The sequence below is a fragment of the Ranitomeya variabilis genome, chromosome 1 (genome assembly GCF_051348905.1).
Source record: "Ranitomeya variabilis isolate aRanVar5 chromosome 1, aRanVar5.hap1, whole genome shotgun sequence".
NCBI classification, from domain to species: Eukaryota; Metazoa; Chordata; class Amphibia; order Anura; family Dendrobatidae; genus Ranitomeya; species Ranitomeya variabilis.
The window spans coordinates 12,190,250-12,214,828 of record NC_135232.1 but is presented as its reverse complement, the minus strand read 5'-3'; the positions used below and the strand labels follow the sequence as shown (position 1 = coordinate 12,214,828).

General features: G+C 47.1%; 1 protein-coding gene across 2 annotated transcripts; it reads left to right on the top strand.

The window, feature by feature from the left end:
• The first annotated feature begins 1,031 nt into the window (after nt 1-1,031).
• On the top strand, nt 1,032-24,291 carry LOC143793537 (uncharacterized). Of its 2 annotated transcripts, none has more exons than XM_077280589.1 (7): nt 1,032-1,246; nt 8,957-9,103; nt 9,420-9,599; nt 11,180-11,303; nt 16,523-16,620; nt 16,746-16,860; nt 22,804-24,291. In XM_077280589.1, exons 2-7 carry the CDS (start codon nt 9,014-9,016, stop codon nt 24,183-24,185), a joined length of 1,989 nt encoding a protein of 662 aa, XP_077136704.1. In that variant the 5' UTR covers nt 1,032-1,246; nt 8,957-9,013; the 3' UTR covers nt 24,186-24,291. The 2 variants fall into 2 exon arrangements, with proteins under 2 accessions (XP_077136704.1, XP_077136703.1); XM_077280588.1 differs by having other exon boundaries at nt 1,041-1,246; nt 16,743-16,860.
• Nucleotides 24,292-24,579: the final 288 nt, after the last annotated feature.

Sequence of the window (24,579 nt, the reverse complement as noted above, 5' to 3'; positions counted from 1 at the left end):
TGATAAAAGTCATAGTATTCTGAATCTTTAACTTATAAAGATACCTTTACATGGGGTGATTATTGGTTCCAGAGAGGCTTTTGGCCGATAATCGTACACATGGCTGGTGACAGGACAATACAATATAAACGTTCAAAGGTAAACACTGATAACATTAAAATCTAATATATAATTGCCTAGAATACTACTTCCGGCAATTTGTGCCAACTTCCGTGGCTTTGTCCGGAGATAATGTCCGGAGATAAGTGACGTCACCAGCGTCCTACACCCGCTCAGGGTGGACAAAGATATATGCCTTCGTGGTGCGCGGCACTTTTCTGATTGGTTGCCGCCTGCCGCGAGCGACCAATCAGAAATGTGCCGTACTGTCAAGAATTGTCAAGAGCTGGTGAGTGCAGCCATTTTTTGTTCTTTCTTACTATTATTTATTAATTGTATTATTCTTACATTTGAATAAATAAAGTATATATGGATTCTAGACTCCCGATTCTTTAGAATCGGGAAGCCATCTAGTAATAAATAATAATAATTAGTTATTCCATGGTGCTTTACATGTGAGGAGGTGTGTACATAATAAAGACAAAGACAATGATCATGAACAATACAAGTCAGCGACAAGTACTGGAGAAGGGACTCTGCCTGCGAGGGCTCACAGTCTACAAATTAGACAAGTGGAACATTTACACATAAGCCCCGGCTGTAGCACAAATCCCACACGACATATATGTGCGTCACTGTGATGTGGAGTCCACCATAGATGTCCCTCATGTAAAGGAAGAAGTGAAATCTCTACATTGTACTGTGCCGAGATTACTTATCTGTGCATCATGAATCGTGGTATGTGTTATAGGGGCCACTGAGACTCTTTCCCCCGGGGCCCCGAAATCCTGGAGCCGGCCCTGTATATATCTCTATGTACTGGCTGATAACAGAGAGCAAAAGAGCTGCACACTGCAAGGTGACCTACTAATCACATGACAGAGAGGTCACCACAGGTTCTTCATCCCATCACACTACTGAGCTCCGCCCCTGATCACATGACCGTGACATCACCACAGGTCCTTCAGATCATTCACCGCAACAGATTCGTCCTGGAAAAGAGAAAATCTCATCTCCTAAATATCAACAAATATACAGAGAACTGCGCCCAGCAGAGGCCGAATGTACAGAGAGCGGGAGGCGGCTCAGTACTGAGCGTGTACCAGCACCTGAGTGACGGCAGCACCGAGGAGCGACAGAGACTCCGGTACAGGATCCATCAGTCACTGACGTCTGTAGATGTGATCGGAGCCTTAGTTACAGGATCCATCGGTCGTGGTCGGTGACGTCTTGTAGATGTGATCGGAGCCTTAGTTACAGGATCCATCGGTCGTGGTCGGTGACGTCTTGTAGATGTGATCGGAGCCTTAGTTACAGGATCCATCGGTCGTGGTCGGTGACGTCTTGTAGATGTGATCGGAGCCTTAGTTACAGGATCCATCGGTCGTGGTCGGTGACGTCTTGTAGATGTGATCGGAGCCTTAGTTACAGGATCCATCGGTCGTGGTCGGTGACGTCTTGTAGATGTGATCGGAGCCTTAGTTACAGGATCCATCGGTCGTGGTCGGTGACGTCTTGTAGATGTGATCTGAGCCTTAGTTACAGGATCCATCGGTCGTGGTCGGTGACGTCTTGTAGATGTGATCGGAGCCTTAGTTACAGGATCCATCGGTCGTGGTCGGTGACGTCTTGTAGATGTGATCGGAGCCTTAGTTACAGGATCCATCGGTCGTGGTCGGTGACGTCTTGTAGATGTGATCGGAGCCTTAGTTACAGGATCCATCGGTCGTGGTCGGTGACGTCTTGTAGATGTGATCGGAGCCTTAGTTACAGGATTCATCGGTCGTGGTCGGTGACGTCTTGTAGATGTGATCGGAGCCTTAGTTACAGGATCCATCGGTCGTGGTCGGTGACGTCTTGTAGATGTGATCGGAGCCTTAGTTACAGGATCCATCGGTCGTGGTCGGTGACGTCTTGTAGATGTGATCGGAGCCTTAGTTACAGGATCCATCGGTCGTGGTTGGTGACGTCTTGTAGATGTGATCGGAGCCTTAGTTACAGGATCCATCGGTCGTGGTCGGTGACATCCTGTAGATGTGATCGGAGCCTTAGTTACAGGATCCATCGGTCGTGGTTGGTGACGTCTTGTAGATGTGATCGGAGCCTTAGTTACAGGATCCATCGGTCGTAGTTGGTGACGTCTTGTAGATGTGATCGGAGCCTTAGTTACAGGATCCATAGATCGTGGTTGGTGACGTCTTGTAGATGTGATTGGAGCCTCAGTTACAGGATCCATTGGTCGGTGACGTCTTGTAGATGTGATCGGAGCCTTAGTTACAGGATCCATCGGTCGTGGTCGGTGACGTCTTGTAGATGTGATCGGAGCCTTAGTTACAGGATCCATCGGTCGTGGTTGGTGACGTCTTGTAGATGTGATCGGAGCCTTAGTTACAGGATCCATCGGTCGTAGTTGGTGACGTCTTGTAGATGTGATCGGAGCCTTAGTTACAGGATCCATCGGTCGTGGTTGGTGACGTCTTGTAGATGTGATTGGAGCCTCAGTTACAGGATCCATTGGTCGGTGACGTCTTGTAGATGTGATCGGAGCTTTAGTTACAGGATCCATCGGTCGTGGTCAGTGATGTCTTGTAGATGTGATCGGAGCCTTAGTTACAGGATCCATCGGTCGTGGTCGGTGACGTCTTGTAGATGTGATCGGAGCCTTAGTTACAGGATCCATCAGTCATTGTCAGTGACGTCTTGTAGATGTGATCGGAGCCTTAGTTACAGGATCCATCGGTCGTGGTCGGTGACGTCTTGTAGATGTAATCGGAGCCTTAGTTACAGGATCCATCGGTCGTGGTCGGTGACGTTTTGTAGATGTGATCGGAGCCTTAGTTACAGGATCCATCGGTCGTGGTTGGTGACATTTTGTAGATGTGTACAATCTCTGCTTGCTGTCATCTGCTGCTTATTATATTGCAACAATTCCTTTAATGGTATATAACAGTGCCTGCTGAATGTTTGCTAAATTAATTTGTTGCATTATATTCAATACTTACTGCTGTAAATTCATGCTGGGGTCACAGGAGATATTATCTGGTGCAAGGTGTTACAGCATATGGTTGTAGCCAGGCCCAGTGCCTTTGATCATGTAACCTCCCCTGGGGTGTTGGCCAATTGCTAATTTATCCCAAATAAGGTCGCACAATCCCTGTCACCTGATCCTCTGCTTAGTCCTATAAATTTAGTAGCATTCTAAAGGGGGTATGCTTGTGGATCAGGCACGTGTCTCCCGGCAACAAAGTATCACGGCAGCTAAAGTATCGTGAAGTGCAGTTATTTCAAAGGCAGTTAGTCACGGCAGGAGTCAGGACCCCACTCTATATATCTGTCTCTTTTGGGTATGAATAAGCACTTATTACTTGGATCTAGCTTTTCAATTAACCCATCTTACTCCTTCACCATGTTTACATATGCCCTTACAGTGTTTGCTCCACTAATCCTCTCTCTCCTTCGCTATCCACAAACCCCAGCACCCTCTAACCAAATAATCATCTCCCCTTCCCTCTTGCCTCCCCATCTGTCCTCTGCAGACCTGCTCCTCAACCTCAAATCTGTCCTAATAAAACAAAAAAACAAGTGGCCACTCTCCTCCCACCTGGTCTCCTCTTCTCTGCTTCTCATCACTGCTGGCTACATATCTCCCAACCCTGGAGCCCCATAGCTTATACCTCCCATTACTACCCCCTCCTACCACTCCCTATCTAATATGAACTACCACAATCTTTCCAACATAAAACCTGTGCCCCTGACGCTCACCTCCCTGCTCCCTCTCTCTGGAATGCCCGCTCAATCTGCAATAAGCTTCATGTGATTCATGACCTTTTTTTTCTCTCACAAGCTTGCCTTCCTCGGCCTCACAGAAACATGGCTAACACCCTCTGACACAGCCTCCCCAGCTGTGCTGTGTTACTGCGGCCTCCACTTCACCCACACCCCCCGCCCCGGCAACAGACATGGTGGAGGAGTGGGTCTTTTCCTTTCTTCAAACTGCACCTTTAACATAATCCCACCTCTGCCCTCCCTTATCCTCCCCTCTTTTGAAGTCCACTCTGTCTGCACCTACTCTCCCTCCAACCTCCAAGCGGTCGTCATATACCGACCTCCGGGCCCGGCCACTGCCTTTATTGACCAATTCTCCACCTGGCTTCTTCACTTTCTCTCTGCTGACATTCCCACCATCATCATGGGTGACTTCAACATCCCCACTGATAGACTTCTGTCAACAAACTCCAAACTTCTGTCCCTTACTTCATCTTTTGGACTTATTCAGTGGTCCTCCGCAGCCACCCACACAGATGGACATACACTAGACCTGGTCTTCACCCGTCTCTGCTCTCTATCTAACTTCACCACCTCCCCTCTACCTCTATCCGGCCATCATCACTTTCTCACTTTCTCATCCCTGTCCTCCTCAACGGTCAGCCATGTCCAGCAACATTCGCACCCCCACTTAAACTTTGCACACCTAGACAACCACACACTCTCTGTCTCTATCCTACCACTGGCATCCATATCCTCACTCCACGACACAGACAGTGCCACTGTTTTCTACAATGCCACTCTCGCATCAGCTAATGACACGGTTGCCCCTCTCGTTCATGGCAGAGTGTGATGTATCAATAGACAACCCTGGCACAATAACACCACTAAAAAGCTCTGGCAAGTGTCCAGGGTTGGAGAGCGGTGTTGGAAGAAAACACATTCGCAAGACGACTTCACTGCATTCAAACAGGCAACATTTGCTTTTAAATCTGCTCTTACCTCTGCTAAACAGGCCTAGTTCACAACCCTCCTATCTTCCCTATCCTATAACCTCAAACAGTTATTCAAAACCTTTAACTTCCTCCTCCACTCCCCACTGCCCCCTCCAACCTCCCTCATCTCTGTTGAGGACTTTGCCACACATTTTAAAAATAAGATCGACCAAACAAGGCAAGTCTTCATTGTTCAACCACCACAACCCCTTTGTATACCGGACCAATGCCCAAACCCAATAACCTCCCTCTCCAAGATCACTGAAGGAGGGCTTATTTGTCTCCTCTCCAAATCGCACCTCACCACCTGTGCGCTCGACCCCAGCCCATCCCACCTCCTCCCCAACCTCACCACCACTCTTATCCCATCCCTAACCCACCTCTTCAACCTACCACTAACTTCTGGCACCTTCCCTTCTTCTTTCAAACTTGCCACAATCACACCTATCCTTAAAAAGCCAACCGTCGATCTAACTGCTATGTCCAGCTATCACCCAATATCGCTGCTCCCATTCGCTTCCAAACTCCTGGAGCAGCACGTCCACGCTGAACTTTCCTCCCACCTCTCATCTAACTTGCTCTTTGACAATCTACAATCTGGTTTCTTACCCCCATCACTCAACTGAGACAGCCCTGACCAAAATTACTAACTACCTACTTACAGGACCTTTATGCTGATGACACTCAGATCTACCTTTCTGGCCCAGACGTCACCTCCCTGCGGTCTAGAATCCCGGAGTGTCTATCAGCCATATCTTCCTTCTTCTCCTCTTGCTTCCTCAAACTCAATGTGGACAAATCTGAACTTATCATCTTTCCTCCATCTCTTAGATCTTCCTTACCTGACCTATCTATTGCAATTAACGACATCACGCATTTCCCTGTACCGGAAGTCCGCTGCCTTGGAGTAGCCCTTGACTCTGCCGTGTCCTTCAAACCGCACATCCAAGCTTTTTCCACCTCCTGTCGCCTCCAGCTCAAAAATATCTCCAGAATCCATCCTTTCCTCAACCTTCAATCTACAAAAATGCTTGTGCATGCCCTCATCATCTCCCGCCTTGACTACTGCAACATCCTTTTCTGTTTCCTCCCTGCTTTGCACCTCTCCAGTCCATCCTTAACTCTGCTGACCGACTAATTCATCTCTCTCCTCGCTACTTCTCCTCTTCCCCCCTCTGCAAATCTCTTCACTGGCTCCCATTCCCTCAGCGTATCCAGTTCAAATTGCTAATACAAACCTACAAAGCCATCCATAACCTATCTCCTCTCTCTGAACTAATCTCCCGATATCTTTCCTCACGTAATCTCCATTCCTCCCAATTCCTCCTTCTCTCCTCAAGACTTATTCGCTCCTCACCCAACCGCCTCCAAGACTTCTCCTGAATATCCCCCAACCTCTGGAATTCTTTGCCCCAACACGAAAGACTATCAACCACATTCGGATCCTTCAGACGGAACCTGAAAATCCACCTCTTCAGGAAAGCCTACAGCCTGCACTGACCCGCTGCCTCCTCACCACTACCGAAGCTACCGCCTCACCAACACCGGAGCTCCTGCAACCCTCAACCTATTGTCTTCTTCCCCACCATCCTGTAGAATGTAAGCCCGCAAGGGCAGGGTCCTCACCCCTCTGTATCAGTCTGTAATTGTTAGTTTGATTACTGTAAGTGATATCTGTAATTTGTATGTAACCCCTTCTCATGTACAACACCATAGAATCAATGGTGCTGTATTAATAAATAATAATACTAATGTGATCGGAGTCTTAGTTACAGTATCCATTAGTCATGGTTGGTGACGTCTTGTAGATGTGATCGGAGCCTTAATTACAGGAGCATCCTCACCAGCGCTAGAACGCCATCAGCGCTGCATCCTCCTATTCTGAATATGGGCCACAGCATTCCCTAGCGACTTAGTACGCCAAGAGCCCTCACACCTGCATATTGCAACGTCTCACAGCATTAACCCAGAGGGTGTTTTTTCCTTCTGCTCATATGAGCTAATCCAGCAACCCAGATAATTGAAACTCTTCTGAGGAAGGTCCACTTGGGACCGAAAAAGTTTAAAAACTATCATTTACTCTGTGTCTGGACGTGCAATAAAAACCAATAATCTTCACTTTATAACTGATTGAGTGCCAAGTTATTGCTACATCTTGTAGATGAGATCGGAGCCTTAGTTACAGGATCCATTGGTCGTGGTTGGTGACATCTTGTAGATGTGATCGGAGCCTTAAGGTACCTTCACACTAAGCGACATAACAACGATAACGATAGTGATCCGTGACGTTGCAGCATCCTGGATAGCGATATCGTTGTGTTTGACACGCAGCAGCGATCTGGATCCTGCTGTGATATCGTTGGTCGGAGCAGAAAGTCCAGAACTTTATTTGGTCGTCAGATCGGCATGTATCGTTGTTTGACAGCAAAAGCAACGATGCCAGCAATGTTTTATAATGGTAACCAGGGTAAATATCATGTTACTAAGCGCAGGGCCGCGCTTAGTAACCCGATATTTACCCTGGTTACCATTGTAAAAGTAAAAAAAAAACACTACATACTCACCCTCTGATGTCTGTCACGTCCCCCGGCGTCTGCGCTGCTGCTCAGAGCTTCCTGCACTGACTGTGAGCGCCAGCTGTAAGGCAAAGCACAGCGGTGACGTCACCGCTGTGCTTTAGGGCCGGCGCTCACACAGTGCAGGGAAGCAGACGCGACAGGCACCGGAATGTAAGTATGTAGTGTTTGTTTTTTTTTACATTTACACTGGTAACCAGGGTAAACATTGGGTTACTAAGCACGGCCCTGCGCTTAGTAACCCGATGTTTACACTGGTTACCAGGGGACTTCGGCATCGTTGGTCGCTGGAGAGTAGTCTGTGTGACAGCTCTCCAGCGACCACACAGCGACGCTGCAGCGATCGGCATCGTTGTCGATATCGCTGCAGCGTCGCTTAATGTGACGGTACCTTTAGTTACAGGATCCATAGGTCGTGGTTGGTGACATCTTGTAGATGTGATCGGAGCCTTAGTTACAGGATCCATCGGTCGTGGTCGGTGACATCTTGTAGATATGATCGGAGCCTTGGTTACAGGATCCATCGGTCATGGTCGGTGACGTCTTGTAGATGTGATCGGAGCCTTAGTTACAGGATCCATCGGTCGTGGTCGGTGAAGTCTTGTAGATGTGATCGGAGCCTTAATTACAGGATCCATCGGTCGTGGTCGGTGATGTCTTGTAGATGTGATCGGAGCCTTAGTTACAGGATCCATCGGTCGTGATCGGTGACGTCTTGTAGATGTGATCGGAGCCTTAGTTACAGGATCCATCGGTCGTGATCGGTGATGTCTTGTAGATGTGATCGGAGCCTTAGTTACAGGATCCATCGGTCGTGGTCGGTGACATCTTGTAGATGTGATCGGAGCCTTAGTTACAGGATCCATCGGTCGTGGTCAGTGACGTCTTGTAGATGTGATCGGAGCTTTAGTTACAGGATCTATCGGTCGTGGTCGGTGACATCTTGTAGATGTGATCGGAGCCTTAGTTACAGGATCCATCGGTCGTGGTCGGTGACATCTTGTAGATGTGATCGGAGCCTTAGTTACAGGATCCATCGGTCGTGGTCGGTGACGTCTTGTAGATGTGATCGGAGCCTTGGTTACAGGATCCATCGGTCATGGTCGGTGACGTCTTGTAGATGTGATCGGAGCCTTAGTTACAGGATCCATCGGTCGTGATCGGTGACGTCTTGTAGATGTGATCGGAGCCTTAGTTACAGGATCCATCGGTCGTGGTCGGTGATGTCTTGTAGATGTGATGGGAGCCTCAGTTACAGGATCCATCGGTCGTGGTCGGTGACATGTTGTAGATGCGATCAGGGCTTTAGTTACATTGTCATATTCACTTCAGAATGAGTGACAGAAATCTAGAAACTAGGGCAGCAGACGTCCTCCTTTTTGGTAACTTTATTAGTCCAGAGAAATCAGCACATTTTGGCCTCACAATGCCTTTATCAAGCCATATAAATAGAGAGATATGCATTCTGGATCTCACGTCATATTGTTTTTTATATTTTCCATCTTTTCCTTTATAATGAAGACGCCGGCAGGACGAGATCCCTCCAGCTGATCCAGTGCTCATCCCTCCTCCTCCTGAATGACCCCGAGGATGGACGAGGACAGGGATGAGACCACCAGAAGATTATTCCACTTGGCCCTGGAGATCGTCTCCCTGCTGAGCGGAGAGGTAACTCCTCTACATTTCTATCAGCTTTATTGTGTTCTGTGACAAGTCCGACATCGGGAGGAGGAAATCCAGAATAGAGAGAAGGATTCTTTCCTGTAAGAGCAGTGATTGTGTGGAGCTCTCTGCCCGGAGGAGTTGTCATGGGGATTCCCTATAAGAGCTGTAGAGGGGCCGGGATGTCTGTCCGGAGGGGAATAATATTCCCGGTTATGGCCCCAGATTACTGGAGACGGTTATTGATCCCGGGATTTCTACTGATTGTCAGATCTGGAGTCGGGAAGGAATCTTCTCCCTAAGTGTCTCTCTCCATACACAGGATTACACAATAGTGAGGAAGACACCGGGGGACGGTGTGACTCCCATCATCCATCTCCAGGAGTCAGGAGGGCGGAGCCCGGGCCCCATCACAGAGCCTCCCCCGCACTCCCTGCTACATGAGAGGAACAAGAAGATCCTGGAGCTCAGCAACAAGATGATTGAGCTGCTGAGCGGAGAGGTGACTGCTGGACATTATACAGCACTGGAGGATTCTGGGGGATGAGCGGAGAGGTGACTGCTGGGATATTATACAGCACTGGAGGATTCTGGGTGATGAGCGGAGAGGTGACTGCTGGGACATTATACAGGACTGGAGGATTCTGGGTGATGAGCGGAGAGGTGACTGCTGGGACATTATACAGCACTGGAGGATTCTGGTTGATGAGCGGAGAGGTGACTGCTGGGACAATATACAGCAGTGGAGGATTCTGGGTGATGAGCAGAGAGGTGACCGCTGGGACATTATACAGGACTGGAGGATTCTGGGTGATGAGCGGAGAGGTGACTGCTGGGACATTATACAGCACTGGAGGATTCTGGGTGATGAGCGGAGAGGTGACTGCTGGGACATTATACAGGACTGCACTGGAGGATTCTGGGTGATGACCGGAGAGGTGACTGCTGGGACATTATACAGGACTGGAGGATTCTGGGTGATGAGCGGAGAGGTGACTGCTGTGACAATATACAGCAGTGGAGGATTCTGGGTGATGAGCGGAGAGGTGACTGCTGTGACAATATACAGCAGTGGAGGATTCTGGGTGATGAGCAGAGAGGTGACTGCTGGGACATTATACAGGACAGCACTGGAGGATTCTGGGTGATGAGCAGAGAGGTGACTGCTGGGACATTATACAGCAGTGGAGGATTCTGGGTGATGAGCAGAGAGGTGACTGCTGGGACATTATACAGGACGGCACTAAAGGATTCTGGGTGATGAGCGGAGAGGTGACTGCTGGGACATTATACAGGACTGCACTGGAGGATTCTGGGTGATGAGCGGAGAGGTGACTGCTGGGACATTGTACAGGACTGCACTGGAGAATCTGGGTGATGAGCGGAGAGGTGACTGCTGTGACAATATACAGCAGTGGAGGATTCTGGGTGATGAGCAGAGAGGTGACTGCTGGGACATTATACAGGACAGCACTGGAGGATTCTGGGTGATGACCGGAGAGGTGACTGCTGGGACATTATACAGCAGTGGAGGATTCTGGGTGATGAGCAGAGAGGTGACTGCTGGGACATTATACAGGACGGCACTAAAGGATTCTGGGTGATGAGCGGAGAGGTGACTGCTGGGACATTATACAGGGCGGCACTGGAGGATTCTGGGTGATGACCAGAGAAGTAACTGCTGGAACATTATTCAGGATGGCACTGGAGGATTCTGGGTGATGAGCAGAGAGGTGACCACTGGGACATTATGCAGCACTGGAGGATTCTGGGTGATGACCAGAGAGGTGACTGCTGGGACATTATACAGGATAGCACTGGAGGATTCTGGGTGATGAGCGGAGAGGTGACTGCTGGGACGTTATACAGGATGGCACTGGAGGATTCTGGGTGATGAGCGGAGAGGTGACTGCTGGGACATTATAAAGCACTGGAGGCTTCTGGGTGGTGAGCAGAGAGGTGACTGCTGGGACATTATACAGGACGGCACTGGAGGATTCAGGGTGATGAGCGGAGAGGTGACTGCTGGGACATTATACAGCACTGGAGGATTCTGGGTGATGACGGTGTCGCTGTTGTCAGGTTCCTATAAGGTGTCAGGACGTCGCTGTCTATCTCTCCATGGAGGAGTGGGAGTATCTAGAAGGACACCAGGATCGGTACCAGGACGTGATGATGGAGGAGCTCCGGCCTCTTACACCACGAGGTGAGAAGCGAGGCTCCTTGTTGTCTCCGGTGGACAGGGCCGTATTTGCCACTAGGCACTTGAGGGCACATGCCTAGGACGGGACCTGAGCAAGTTTTTTTTTTTTTTCAATTAAAGTCCTGGGTCACCTCCCGACTGACCGCCCCCCGGCCGCCCTCCTACCGCCTTCCTGCCTGCCTCCCACCCCGCTCCAGCGATGCCTGGTCTCAGCATTTGCAGCTCATTCTGAGTGAGCGGTCACGTGGTACCGCTCATTAAGGTCATGAATATGGGCATATTCTTGACCTTAATGAGCGGTACCACATGACCGCTCACGCAGGAAGAAGATGCTGCACCGGGAGTCTGGACAGAGATAGAGGGATGTTCGGCGCGACCGCGCGGTGTGGGTAAGGTGAGTATGAGGGACAGGGGATGGGGTGGATGAAGGACAGGGAGCCGAGCCATGCAAGATGGGAGCAGGAGCGGGAGCAGGAGCGGGGAGGTTGAGAGATGAGCCATTCATACGGGGGGGGGGGGAATATGAGCCATGCATACAAGATGGGAGGGAGATTAGCCATGCATACAGGAGGGGGGATATGAGCCATGCAGATGGGATGGGAGGGAGATGAGCCATGCATGCAGGAGGGGGGTGGGGATATGATCCATGCATACAGGATGGGATGGGAGGGAGATGAGCCATGCATACAGGATGGGATGGGAGGGAGATGAGCCATGCATACAGGAGGGGGGAATATGAGCCATGCGTATGGGATGGGAGGGAGATGAGCCATGCATGCAGGAGGGGGGTGGTGATATGATCCATGCATACAAGATGGGATGGGAGGGAGATGAGCCATGCATACAGGAGGTGGGATATTAGCCATGCATACAGGATGGGATGGGAGGGAGATGAGCCATGCATACAAGATGGGAGGGGGGCATTATTCAGTATTGAGCATTATGTGGGGTCATTATACAGTCAGGAGCATCATGTGTGGCCATTATAGAGTACTGAGCATCATGTGTGGCCATTATACAGTATGGAGCACTGTGTGGCCATATTTTTTTGTTTATAATTATTGTTTATGAAACAGTGTGATCAGCAGTGCTAAATGGGTGTGGTTGGGATGTGGATATGGGTGTGACTAGTTGTGAAATGGGTGTGGTCAGAGGCATGGCATAAAATTTGCCGCGGCGCACTATGCGCGCCGCAAACTTTATACCTCTTTCCCTTCTTCACAAGTTGGAAGGTATGGTACCACATTTGCCAGATCACGGCAAGTGCCGCAAATCCCATAGGGAATGAAGGAGGCCAAACGCAGTGTTGCCGTAAGTTATCCGTTACGCGGCAGATGCAGAAAAACTGTCCGATCTGCTGCAAAAGGCGACTTTCACATCAGAAATTCTTGCCAAAGTCACTGCCGATAGTGTCATACTCACCAAAGGGGGAGGCAGCACTAGGGCAGCAGAAACTCTAAATACGGCCCTGCCGGTGGATGTGATGACGTCTCTCCGGTGTCGTCCTATAATAGATGAGTTTTCTCCAGACTTGCTCTGGTTTTCTCTACATTTTCTCCGTCTGACAACAGCTTTCATTTCCCTGATTATTTTCTTCTGATCTGTGAGTCGCAGTTTCTCCGTTGTAGTCACGTCTTCATCTGTCTTGAGTCTTCGTCCTCGGCGGCTTCTTTCAGAATCTTTCTCCTTCCTTAGGCCAGTCTCACACGTCCAGATAATTCCGGTAACGGAAAAATCAGTAGCGGAGTTAGCCATGTCCGTGTGTCCGTGTGCTCACGTTGCACATCAGTGTGGCACACGTGCGGCAGCCGTGTGCCAACCGTGTGCTGACTGGGTACCACACAGACCGTGCAGGAGACAGCGCTAGAGATAAGTTCTGTCCCCTGCATCTGGTGCTGAAGCCGCCATTCATTTCTTCTCTCCAGCAGCGTTCGCTGGAGAGAAGATATGAAAAATCTTTTTTTTTTTTTTGTGTTTAAAATAAAGATCCCTGTCACCACCCCCCTCCCACCCCCTGTGCGCCCGCCCGCTCGCTGGAAATAAAATACTCACCTGGCTCCTTCGCTGCTTCCTCTTAGCGCCGCAGCTTCTTGCTGTATGAGCGGTCACGTGGTACTGCTCATTACAGTGAGGTATATGCGGCTCCACCCCTATAAGAGGTCACTCGTCCGTCCCTCAGAATGTCATCATCGGTCGTGGTCGGCGTCCTCCGGCTCCTCCTTCTTGGCTGACACTTGTGTGCCCCATGGGAAATAAGATATGCAAATTTCCTCTCCCCAGATACAGAGAAGGGTCTCTAGCGCCTCCTATAGGACGCAGCAATCCTACAAATCAATATCAAATGTTTCAGCCTCATCCTGATGGGGCAAATTTCCATTTTTGCATTTTTTTCCTCCTCTTCTTCCATAAGACATAACATTTGAGACTTTGAGATCTTGTGTTTTTTTGCATCATGGATTTTTCATTTTACCGTATAATGAGCTGAAAAACAGGAAGAAAGTTACAGATGAGGGGAAACGGTTAATAAAAAGAAAAAAAAATCACTTCCACATTTATTTTTCGGGTTTAGTTTCTCAGCATCTTTTGGGCATAAGAACGACCTCGCTGCGATTTTCCAGATCAGCGCAGTTACAGCAATTTCAAACTTGTGGGATTTTTTAGAATATTTTTTGTGGGCTAAATATTCAGGCCTTTCCCTGAGACCGATCACTTTATCTTCTGTTATCGGAGCGGTGTGACGGCTTCTCTTCATGAACGGAGCGCTGACCTTTTGGGATCATATTGGGGCATCTGTGACTTTGTGATCATTTTGTTTTTATTGCATTTTTGGGGAGGTGTTTGTGATGTGTTTACCGCATGGAATAAATCCTCATGTGACAATGACAAATATGTTTGTTGATACATTTATTTTTTTAATCTCATTTTTCAGAACAGAGTAAAACTAATGGGGACTTTAACCTGAGATCCTATTCATACCAGACGTCATAGGAAAACATTGGCGGCAGAGACAGGGGCCTTCTGGAGGCCACAGATGGTCATAGAAGGCTCTAATGCTGAGCTGGCTGTCAGTCAGTGCCGGCTCTAATGCTGAGCTGGCTGTCAGTCAGTGCCGGGGCCGCGGTAACAGCCTCCGCTCTCTATACACTGAGCGGTGACTATAGCTGCTCCGGCCAAAATTCTGACTATAAGCTGAACGCTGCTGAGTGGGACTAAAGTTAATTTCCTCTCAATGCTGACACAGGGCAGGTTCAATATGTTATTAACTTGCCTGTTAACCCCATGTCTGCAGGTTATTAGCATTATTTTACATGGCAGGTTCCCTTTAAATGAAACTGTCATGCTGTTAGCAGCGGTGAAGTGGTTAAATGGCAGCAATCAGGGCTCCCTCAACAGGCCCGGACCTGACATCTTCCATGCATGAACCCCAGATATCAGGAAGGGGTGAACAAGCCTTATCACATGACATCAGAATTAGTGATGAGCGAATATACTCGTTGCTCGGGTTTTCCCGAGCACGCTCGGGTGATCTCCGAGTATTTGTTAGTGTTCGGAGATTTCGTTTTCATCACAGCAGCTGGATGATTTGCGAGTACTAGACAGCTTGATTACATGTGGGGATTCCCTAGCAACTAGGCAACCCCCACATGTACTCAGGCTGGCTAGTAGCTGTAAATCAAGCAGCTGAATCAACAAAAACTACATTTCCGAACACTAAAAAATACTCGGAGATCACCCGAGCAACGAGTATACTCGCTCATCACTAGTCAGAATGCACGGAATGGGGTGTTCTAGCTTCCAGGGCTCAACGACAGCAAAATGTCAGGGGGTCTGCTCTTCCTCTTCATGGGTGTCAGAAATCCCACCACGCTGCCACCAATATGTCACGGTTCACGGGGAGGATACCTGTATCATCCCCACCACTCACACCAATTTGTCGTGAACTGGGGTTGTTTAGTTGCCACTGGTTCTTTCTGAAGGGGATTTATCTATATCCTACTTCCCAGTTCCGGTTTGGACCTTGCAGCTCTCTGGCGCCCCCCTTACCCTCAGGTCAGACCAGGTATTGCACCTAGGATAATTAGTCACCAGAAAGGCTGCCTGCTATGTACTGGCTATTGGGCACGCTGCAGCGAGGGCGATATAACTACTCCCACTCAGGCGGGAACAATAATTATCAACACTGCCAGTTGCTGCAAAGACTCCCATTTGCACAGGACAAATTATGCTGCCACCAGCTCCGATTTCTTAGTTATTAACGGGTTTGGATTCAACCCAGATTAGTAGCGTAGTTCACTTCAGAGGACGTGACCGTACATTATAGACCAGGGAGAGATAAGCTAGTAATATTATATTTTACTCCAAAAAAGGTAGGCAGTGTTTACAGAGGTATAAAAAGATATTATAAAGGAGACAAATATCATATGTACAATACAATTACAAATAAAATGGGATTAAGGTTGAAAATAAACACTTACATTTCGTTGTTATCTTATCTCATGGCCGACCGTGTGCTGTGGAGGAGGGTACACATCTAGATGCATAGCACATCTGTATAGAAGCTGGACCCCAGACAAAGGCACCTCAAGACTGCTGCTTCACTCAGTTATTTCCTAGTCTAAAACCAAGGCATTCACCCTGTGGTGACCTCACTTAGAGGCTGAAACCTCCCCTTCACTTAGAATTATGAAAACTATTTTTATGCCTAGCTCATTGTATGAATCTCGTATACGAAAGGCACGATGATCAGAATGTGCCCCACATCATGGGGATTATTTTAAGTGTAAACATGGAGTAATTACCTGAATGGCTTACGGAGAAACCCGGACTTTGCACTTGTTGGGTTTAGCTTCTAGCAGTTTCAGGGAGTTATAGATCCCTTGATGCACATCCGGAATATATAAGTCTTATAACTGTAGCCCTGATCGGTGCCAATATATATAACCTTGAAAGAACAATAGAAGCCCATGCTTCTGTACCAGTTTTAACCAGCACCAGGTGGGAGGGGGGAATGAGTAGGGTAGGGAGACTGGTCTGCCTGCAGCATAGAACCATACACATTCTTGAGGGAGGGGTGAAATGAGGGGTTTAGGATTCACACATGGGCTGATCAACAGGGTGAGGAATAGGAGACTATCATGTCTGTCCTGTGGTCACCTACTACTACTCCCATCATCTCATCATCACATAACACAATCTATTCCATCACTGTGTGTTTCCTACAGATGGATCCAGGAGGAGAAATCCACCAGAGAGATGTCCCCGTCCTCTGTATCCCCAGGACTGTCCGGAGGAGAATCACAACATCCCGGAGGATCATCAGGTAGACGGTGCTGAGCCCTGTACCGGATCTGTATATGGGGGGACATTTCTGATCGAGGTCATAGATGTCACAGATTTTGGTGGTTTCTTGTATTGTGCTGATTGTTACATCTGATATATCAGGAGGAAGATCCGACTAAGAATAAAGTGAAGGATGAGACAGAAGAAGAAGCGATGACGAGGGGGGATCAGCCGTGTGTGAGTGACGGGAAGGAGGAGATTCTGGAAGAAGTTTTCACAGGTACATGATAATGTCTGGCGCGTGATGATGATGATGACCAGCATGCAATAATGATGATGATGACCAGCATGCGATAATGATGATGATGACCAGCATGCGATAATGATGATGATGAGCAGCTTGTGATGATGATGATGAGCAGCGTGTGATGATGATGATGAGCGGCGTGTGATGATGATGATGAGCGGCGTGTGATGATGATGTCCGGCGTATAACGATGATGTCCGGCGTATAACGATTATGTCCGGCGTGTAATGTTGATGACTGGCGTGTGATGATGAGCGGCATGTGATAATTATGACCGGCATGTGATGATGATAATGACCAGTGTGTGATATTGTGTGGAATCTCCGGTGCAGTGAAGCTTTATCCGCTGTCCACATCACAGCAGAAGCATCCGGTGATGGCGCGGCTGCTCCTGTAGAGTCCGGTGGTGCACCGATGAATAACAGGGCCACCTTCACACCTCTTCTTAATGATTTAGGAAGCACAGATTTAGTTTTCCTTTACTTTTGTTAATATTCCTTCCATCCTTTCCGTCCATATTTTTCTTCTCCACACGTCCTGTGTTGCCGTATAAATGACTGAGCTTGTGATTCGGACGGAACCTCTGGCGGAAGATTCCCTATAATAAGGCAGATAGAGACTCTGTGGACACTATAGAACCAGTGATCCGGCGGTGTCAATCATGCATAAAAGTGCTGTTGGCCACAGTTTTGTGCATCTTTGAAAAGACGGACAATGCTGAACAAAGACTAGACAGTAACTGTGCTGCTTCATTAGTGATTGGATCCCTCGAGGTTTCATCTGGATCATGCATTTTATTTGTTTAGACAGAAACCCCAATGTAAGTGCTCAGCGTTGGGCACAAGATAAATGTGAATCAAAATGTTTTGTAAAATGTTCCCAATAAAAGTTTCATCTTAATTCACAAAATAAAGCAAGTCCCGTCATCTGTTAACGTAAATATAGAGGCTTCCATGTTAATGGTAGTACAAAACATCTGGGAAAGCTACATGGCTGCCACCAAAAGAAGTCTGGCTAAATCTGCACTCCCGAATCCAAATACCCCTTCCTCCTGAGCCCCACATTGTGCATAAACCACAGTTTGTGTCCATATGTTTGTCATTTCTGTAGCAAGTAAGGCTAGTTTCACATTTGCGTTTAAAAACGCAGCGTTTAAAACGCAAACGCAGGTGGTGAAAAAACGCATGTAAACGCGTGCAAACGCTGCATTTTTTAGACGCATGCGTTTTCTCATGCGTTAAAAAAATGCGGTGTTTTGACGCGTTTACATGCGTTTTTTTCCTGCGTTTGCGTTTTTGACACGCATGCTGAGAAGTGTGTGACAGCTGCCAATCATCAAAATCATCTAGAAAACCCACTATAAATAGAAATAGCTAGGGTTAGGGTTAGGGTTAGGATCCCTTTATCACCTTGATGGTGGGGGGTGGCTTATCAGGGTTAGGATTAGGGTTTGGATCCCTTTATCACCTTGATGATGGGGGATGGCTTATCAGGGTTAGGGTTAGGGTTGGGGTTAGGATCCCTTTATCACCTTGATGGTGGGGGGTGGCTTATCAGGGTTAGGGTTTGGATCCCTTTATCACCTTGATGATGGGGGATGGCTTATCAGGGTTAGGGTTAGGGTTGGGGTTAGGATCCCTTTATCACCTTGATGGTGGGGGGTGGCTTATCAGGGTTAGGGTTAGGGTTTTTTTCTATTAAAACGCATGCGTTTAAAACGCAACCAAATGCATGTGCTTAAAAACGCATGCGTTTACATAGACAGCAATACGTTTTTTTGCCGCAAAAAAACGCATGCGTTTTTTTGCTGCAAAAAAACGCCTCTAGAAATTACTACATGTTGCATTTCTGCAACCAAACGCAAGCATAGAAAAGACGCATGCATCGTCAAACGCGGCAAAATGCATACAAAAAAACCGCATGCGTTTTTAATGTTAAATATAGAAAAAAAAACGCATGCGTTTTTTTGCGCTAAAACGCAGCGGCAAAAAACGCAAATGTGAAACCAGCCTAAGACCCTTTAATTTACAGGGTGGGCGTCTCCAGAAACACAAGCTGGGCATAATGTATGGGCACTACAATGTACAGGCACTACAATGTACTGGGCACTACAATGTATGAGCACTACAATGTACTTGGCACTACAGTCTACTGGGCACTACAATATATGGACACTACAATGTATTGGACCCTACAATGTACTGGGCACTGCAATACAACAAACTGGGCACTGCAATGCAATGTACTGGGCATTGCAACTTATTGGGCACTAGAATGTACTGGGCAATACAATGTACTGGGTAATACGATGTACAGGCACTTCAACTTACTGGATACAACATTATATTGGCACTGTGATGTACTGGGCACTACAATGGACTGGGCACTGTGATGTACTGGGCCATATTATGTACTGGGCAATACAATGTACTGGACACTACAATGTACAGGGACTACAATGTACTGGGCACTACAATATGCTGGGCACAACAAATTACTGTGCACTACAGTGAACTAGGCATAATTTAAATTTACCTTCCAGCATTTTTTTCTTTTTTTGGACATTACTGAGGTCCACAAAGAAAGCCAGCAGGGCACATGTTGTGCACTCCTTCTATTGTGCTCCATGCACAAGTATAACATTCTAATTAATATTTTTTCACTAACTAAATGTGAAACAGCCTGCTGTATCCCACCTTGTCATTTAGTGCTGTGATGATATATAACTGTCTGCAGACCTAAGGCAAATTAAAAAAAAAAGTTAGAATTTTTTTCTGTTGCTAAATGTGAAATAGCCTGCTGTATCCCACGTTGTCATTTTGTGGCGGTGATATGAAACTGTATGCAGACCTAATGCGCATTAAAAAAAATTATAATATTTTCTTTCGCTGAATGAGATACAGCCCTCCTTCTCCCACATTGTCATGTTATGGCTGTGATATGAACCTGTCTGTTAGGGGTCGAGTTCCCGCCTCTGCACAGGGGGAATTTCAAACCATCTCCGCTGCGGTCTCTCATTCTTCTCCAGCCACAGTGGAGCCTGCTCAGCGGAGACCTTGGTCCCAGCGTCTGGCTCAGCCTGATATGGTGCGGATGGTTACTGCTGCCTTTCCAGGCTCAGCCATTGTAGCCAGTACTGGTCAGCGGCGAGCAGACGTCTCTGGGACTATGTCCTGCTTTTCCCCTTCTGAGCATGCTCAGGGTAAGACCTCTCATTGGAGGTCGGGGGTCACATGCTCAGGTACTACAGCAGCTCCCATTGGTCCTCTAGGAAGCTCCTGAAGTGGCTCAGGTACTGTATCAGCTTCCATTGGTCCTCTAGGAAGGTCCTGAAGTTGCTGCAGCTATAAAAGGTTCGCATGGCAGCATGGCCATGCGCTAGTATCAACTAAGTTTTGTGTTCAGTGCCAGTGTGGTCATATGCATGTGATTTCAGGGTTGGCTGAAATAAGCCCCTAGAATACTGGCACCTCTGGTGAGGAGATTTGCATGTGTGCTATTCTGACTGCATGACCACTGTTCACTCTATTTGGTATCTGTTTTCCTCTGTGAGGTTAATAGGGTACAGCGTTCTCTTGTTTTAAGCGACTCTGTGAAGTAAGAGTTCATGTATACCGCCATATAGTACCGTCTGTTACTAGCAGTGGGGATATCTGAAAGGTGGCTGGATGAGAGCCATGACTGGGCTGTTAACTTGCAGGGTTATAGTCTGTTCAGAAATGACCGAACGGATAAGGGGAGGGGGAAAAATAATAAATTACTGATAGGGGTTTGTTATAAGTCTCCAAAAATAATGGAAGCAACGGAGAATATCCTCATAAAGCAAATAGATGAAGCAGCGACTCAAGGAGAAGTCATTATTATGGGGGACTTCAACTACCCTGAAATAGATTGGGGAACGGAAACCTGCAGTTCCAGCAAAGGTAATCGTTTTTTGACAACTATGAGAGACAATTACCTCTGACAACTGGTTCAGAACCCAACAAGAAGGGGGGCACTGCTAGACCTAATATTAACCAACAGGCCAGACCGCATAGCAAATATAAGGGTTGGGGGCCACTTGGGGAATAGTGATCACAAAATAATACGTTTTCAAGGACACTAAACTTCAGGAGGGCAAATTTCCAACAGATGAGAGATGATCCACATCTCCTATTCAAGGCTTCTCCTCCAATAAGGAGGTGCCTGAGCTACGATGTTAGTTTGCCTTGCATGCTTGCTAGTTGTCAGGCTTCCCAGGTCCGCCTGTCTGCTTGTCTACCCTGTACCCATCTGCTCTTACCTGTCTGTGCTCGTACCTGTCTGTGCTCTTCTGTCCATCAGCCAGTCCACATCGCACCTGCCAGTGCCCATCTGTCTAACACCCGGTACTGCCCGCGCCTGCCAGTGCTTTTTTATTCCTCAGCCGGTCCCATCTGCACCCGTGGTTCCAGAGTCCCTACAGTGCCTAACTTAATTTTTCATCCCTCCTTTGGGCCATAGCAGCTTACCCACTGTTGGGGATCAGCTGCCACATTCTGTAGGTTAGCCATTGAGTACACCTGGTACAACCTTTTTGCACCTCCTTGGGTCGCAGTTTTTGCCTGCTGCCACTTGTCAGAGTAGGTATTTGGTAGGCAACCTAGTTACGCCCCTTCCAGTCTTTCAGTGGGATACGGAACAGTGTTTCCACCACCTTGCTCATTACAGTCTCCATCCACTGGGTTGGCTGTAGTGAAAGACCTATCGGTCCCTATTATACTATTTCTACTGTGGTGCAATTGATGCCACTTTGGTGGTGTCTGCCAATAATTTTTGGAAATGCGAACACTCCTGGTTGGGTCTCCTTCACCTTCATGTAGCAGTAGGCCTCCGAGACCATCAGGCCTCCACTTCTTTGGACTCAACTACCTGTGTTACTATCCTTATTTTTTTCTGACAATGGTAGTCTATAGAACTGATATTTGTGTCACCTGAAAGCAGGTAGAAGTGTTGCATGTGGTATCAGGGCTCCCAACAAAGGGGCCCTACACCAATCCCTCACCCACCTCATCTTACTGTGACATTCAATTGAAAGCTGTAAATGCTATCCCAGATCCCGATACCTCATGCCTGGCTGATTGCTGCAGTTCTATGCTAAAATTTGTATTGTGGGTGAGGCCACTTTCCTGGTGTCTGTCCCTCATTTGAGGTGTTTTGGCAGCATTTGGGGCAGTTCTAAGGTGTTGTGCATGCGTTTGTTTTTGCCTCCCATTGATGTGAATGGTGTTCGGTTATATTCGGCAAATATTCAACTAATTAATCGGTGAATATTGTAAATTCAGCAATCATAATCCGAACCGCAGGTCGGGGTCTGGCACCTCCCATCTTCTTGAGACACTACCCTCCTGCTTGCTTCAGCGCTCTCCGGCATCACGCTCCTGCGCAGGCGCACTTCTCTGTCCTGTTGAGGGCAGAGCAAAGTACTGCAGGGCGCAGTTAACGGGAAAGGTCAGAGAGGTCCAGCACCTACGTACTGTAGTACTTTGCAGAGAAGTACGCCTGCACAGAAGTGCAATGCTGGAGAGCACGGAAGCAAGTAGGAGGGCTGCGTCGCAAGAAGATGGGAGGCGACGGACCCGGACCTGTGACATCCATCTGACCTCCCCCCCCGGGTGAGTTTAGTAAAACTTATTTTTCTTATCTTTCAGGGCAGACTGTGGGCTTATCTACAGCATTATAGAATGCTGTAGATAAGCCCTGAAAGGCGGTGGCCGCATCTTATAGCTGCCAAAAGAGGTGACAGGTGCACTTTAATGTTATGCCATGTAGTTGTCTTCGTTATTACTGGTACTTTCACTGACGAGGGTCTTCATTGTGAGATTCATAAAATACATTTTGAAATCTCTTTTGTGTTGTAGAAGAAATTCACATCGAATCTATCTTTCTTCCTTATAGGAAATCCTGGTGAGAATAACAGTTTATCACTAAATTGTAAAAAACAAGATATCAGGAAGCACTCTAATGGAGAAAACCTCATTACCCTTCATGGACCTCCTGGACTTCACAGTACTTCACTTTCTAGTAATCCTCCTAATCATGAGGAACCCTCTCCTGAGCAATCTCGTATTGTTACCACAATTCCAGGTGACAAAGTGAATAAAACATTTCAGTGTGACAAGCAAATTACTAGAAGCTCAGATTTTTTAACACAAGGAAAACACAAATTAGAGAAGCCATACTCCTGTTCAGAATGTGGGAAATGCTTTACAAAGAAATCAAAATTTGTTAGACATAAGGGATGTCACACAGGAGAAAAAACATTTTCATCTTTGGAATGTGGGAAATCCTACATAGATAAAGGGAGTCAGATTACACATCAGAGAATTCACAAAGGAGAAAAGCCATATTCATGTTCAGAATGTGGGAAGTTCTTCACAGCTAAAGGGAGTCTTATTAAACATCAGAAAATTCACGCAGGAGAGGCTCGGTATTCATGTTTAGAATGTGGGAAATGTTTTTTATATAAATCACAAGTTGCTATGCATGAGAGAATTCACACAGGAGAAAAGCCATTTTCATGTTCAGAATGTGGGAAGGCCTTCACATATAAAGGGTATCTTATTATACATCAGAGAATTCACACAGGGGAGAAGCCATTTTCATGTTCAGTATGTGGGAAGTCTTTCACAGAAAAAGGGAGTCTTATTACACATCAGAGAATTCACACAGGAGAGAAGCCATTTTCATGTTCAGAATGTGGGAAATGTTTTTTATATAAATCACAAGTTGCTGTGCATGAGAGACTTCACACAGGAGAAAAGCCATTTTCATGTTCGGAATGTGGAAAGTTCTTCACAGATAAAGGGAGTCTTATCATACATCAGAGAATTCACACAGGAGAGAAGCCATATTCATGTTCAGAATGTGGGAAATGCTTTTTATATAAATCCCAAGTTGCTGTGCATGAGAGAATTCACACAGGACAAAATCCATTTTCATGTGCCGATTGTGGGAAGTCCTTCACATATAAAGGGTATCTTATTATACATCAGAGAATTCACACAGGGGAGAAGCCATATTCATGCTCACTATGTGGCAAGTCCTTTAGAGATAAAGGGAGTCTTAGTAGACATCAGAGCATTCATACTGGAGAGACTCCATATTCATGTTCCGAATGTGGGAAATGTTTTAGAGATAAATCACATCTTGTTAGACATCAAAGAATTCACACAGGAGAGAAACCATTTTCATGTTTACAATGTGGAATGTGCTTTACAAAAAAATCAAGTCTGGTAAGCCACACATTGAAGCATGTTCAGAATGTGGGAAATTTTTAGTACACAAATAATATCTTGTAAAATATGAGAGAAGACATGCAGGAAAGATACTGTAATTATGTTCTGTGTTTTATAAATTTTAATAAACATTGCTCAGCATAAATGAGTACACCCCCTTTGATAAGATTGAATTAATATCTCACTGAACTTCAGAACAATTTCTAACATTTTGCCAACACCAAGTTTCATAGAGCATTTTGTGTGTGTGTGTGTGTGTGTGTGTGTGTGTGTGTGTGTGTCGGGGGTATGATAGAGAGGAGCTATTTGTGGGGAATATGACAGAGAGGAGCTGTGTGTTGGGAATTTGACAGAGAGGAGCTGTCAGGATTCAAACCTAGCAACTTCTGTGCACCAGTCGGCAGCTCTTCCTTCTGAGCTATTCAGCTCACTGGAC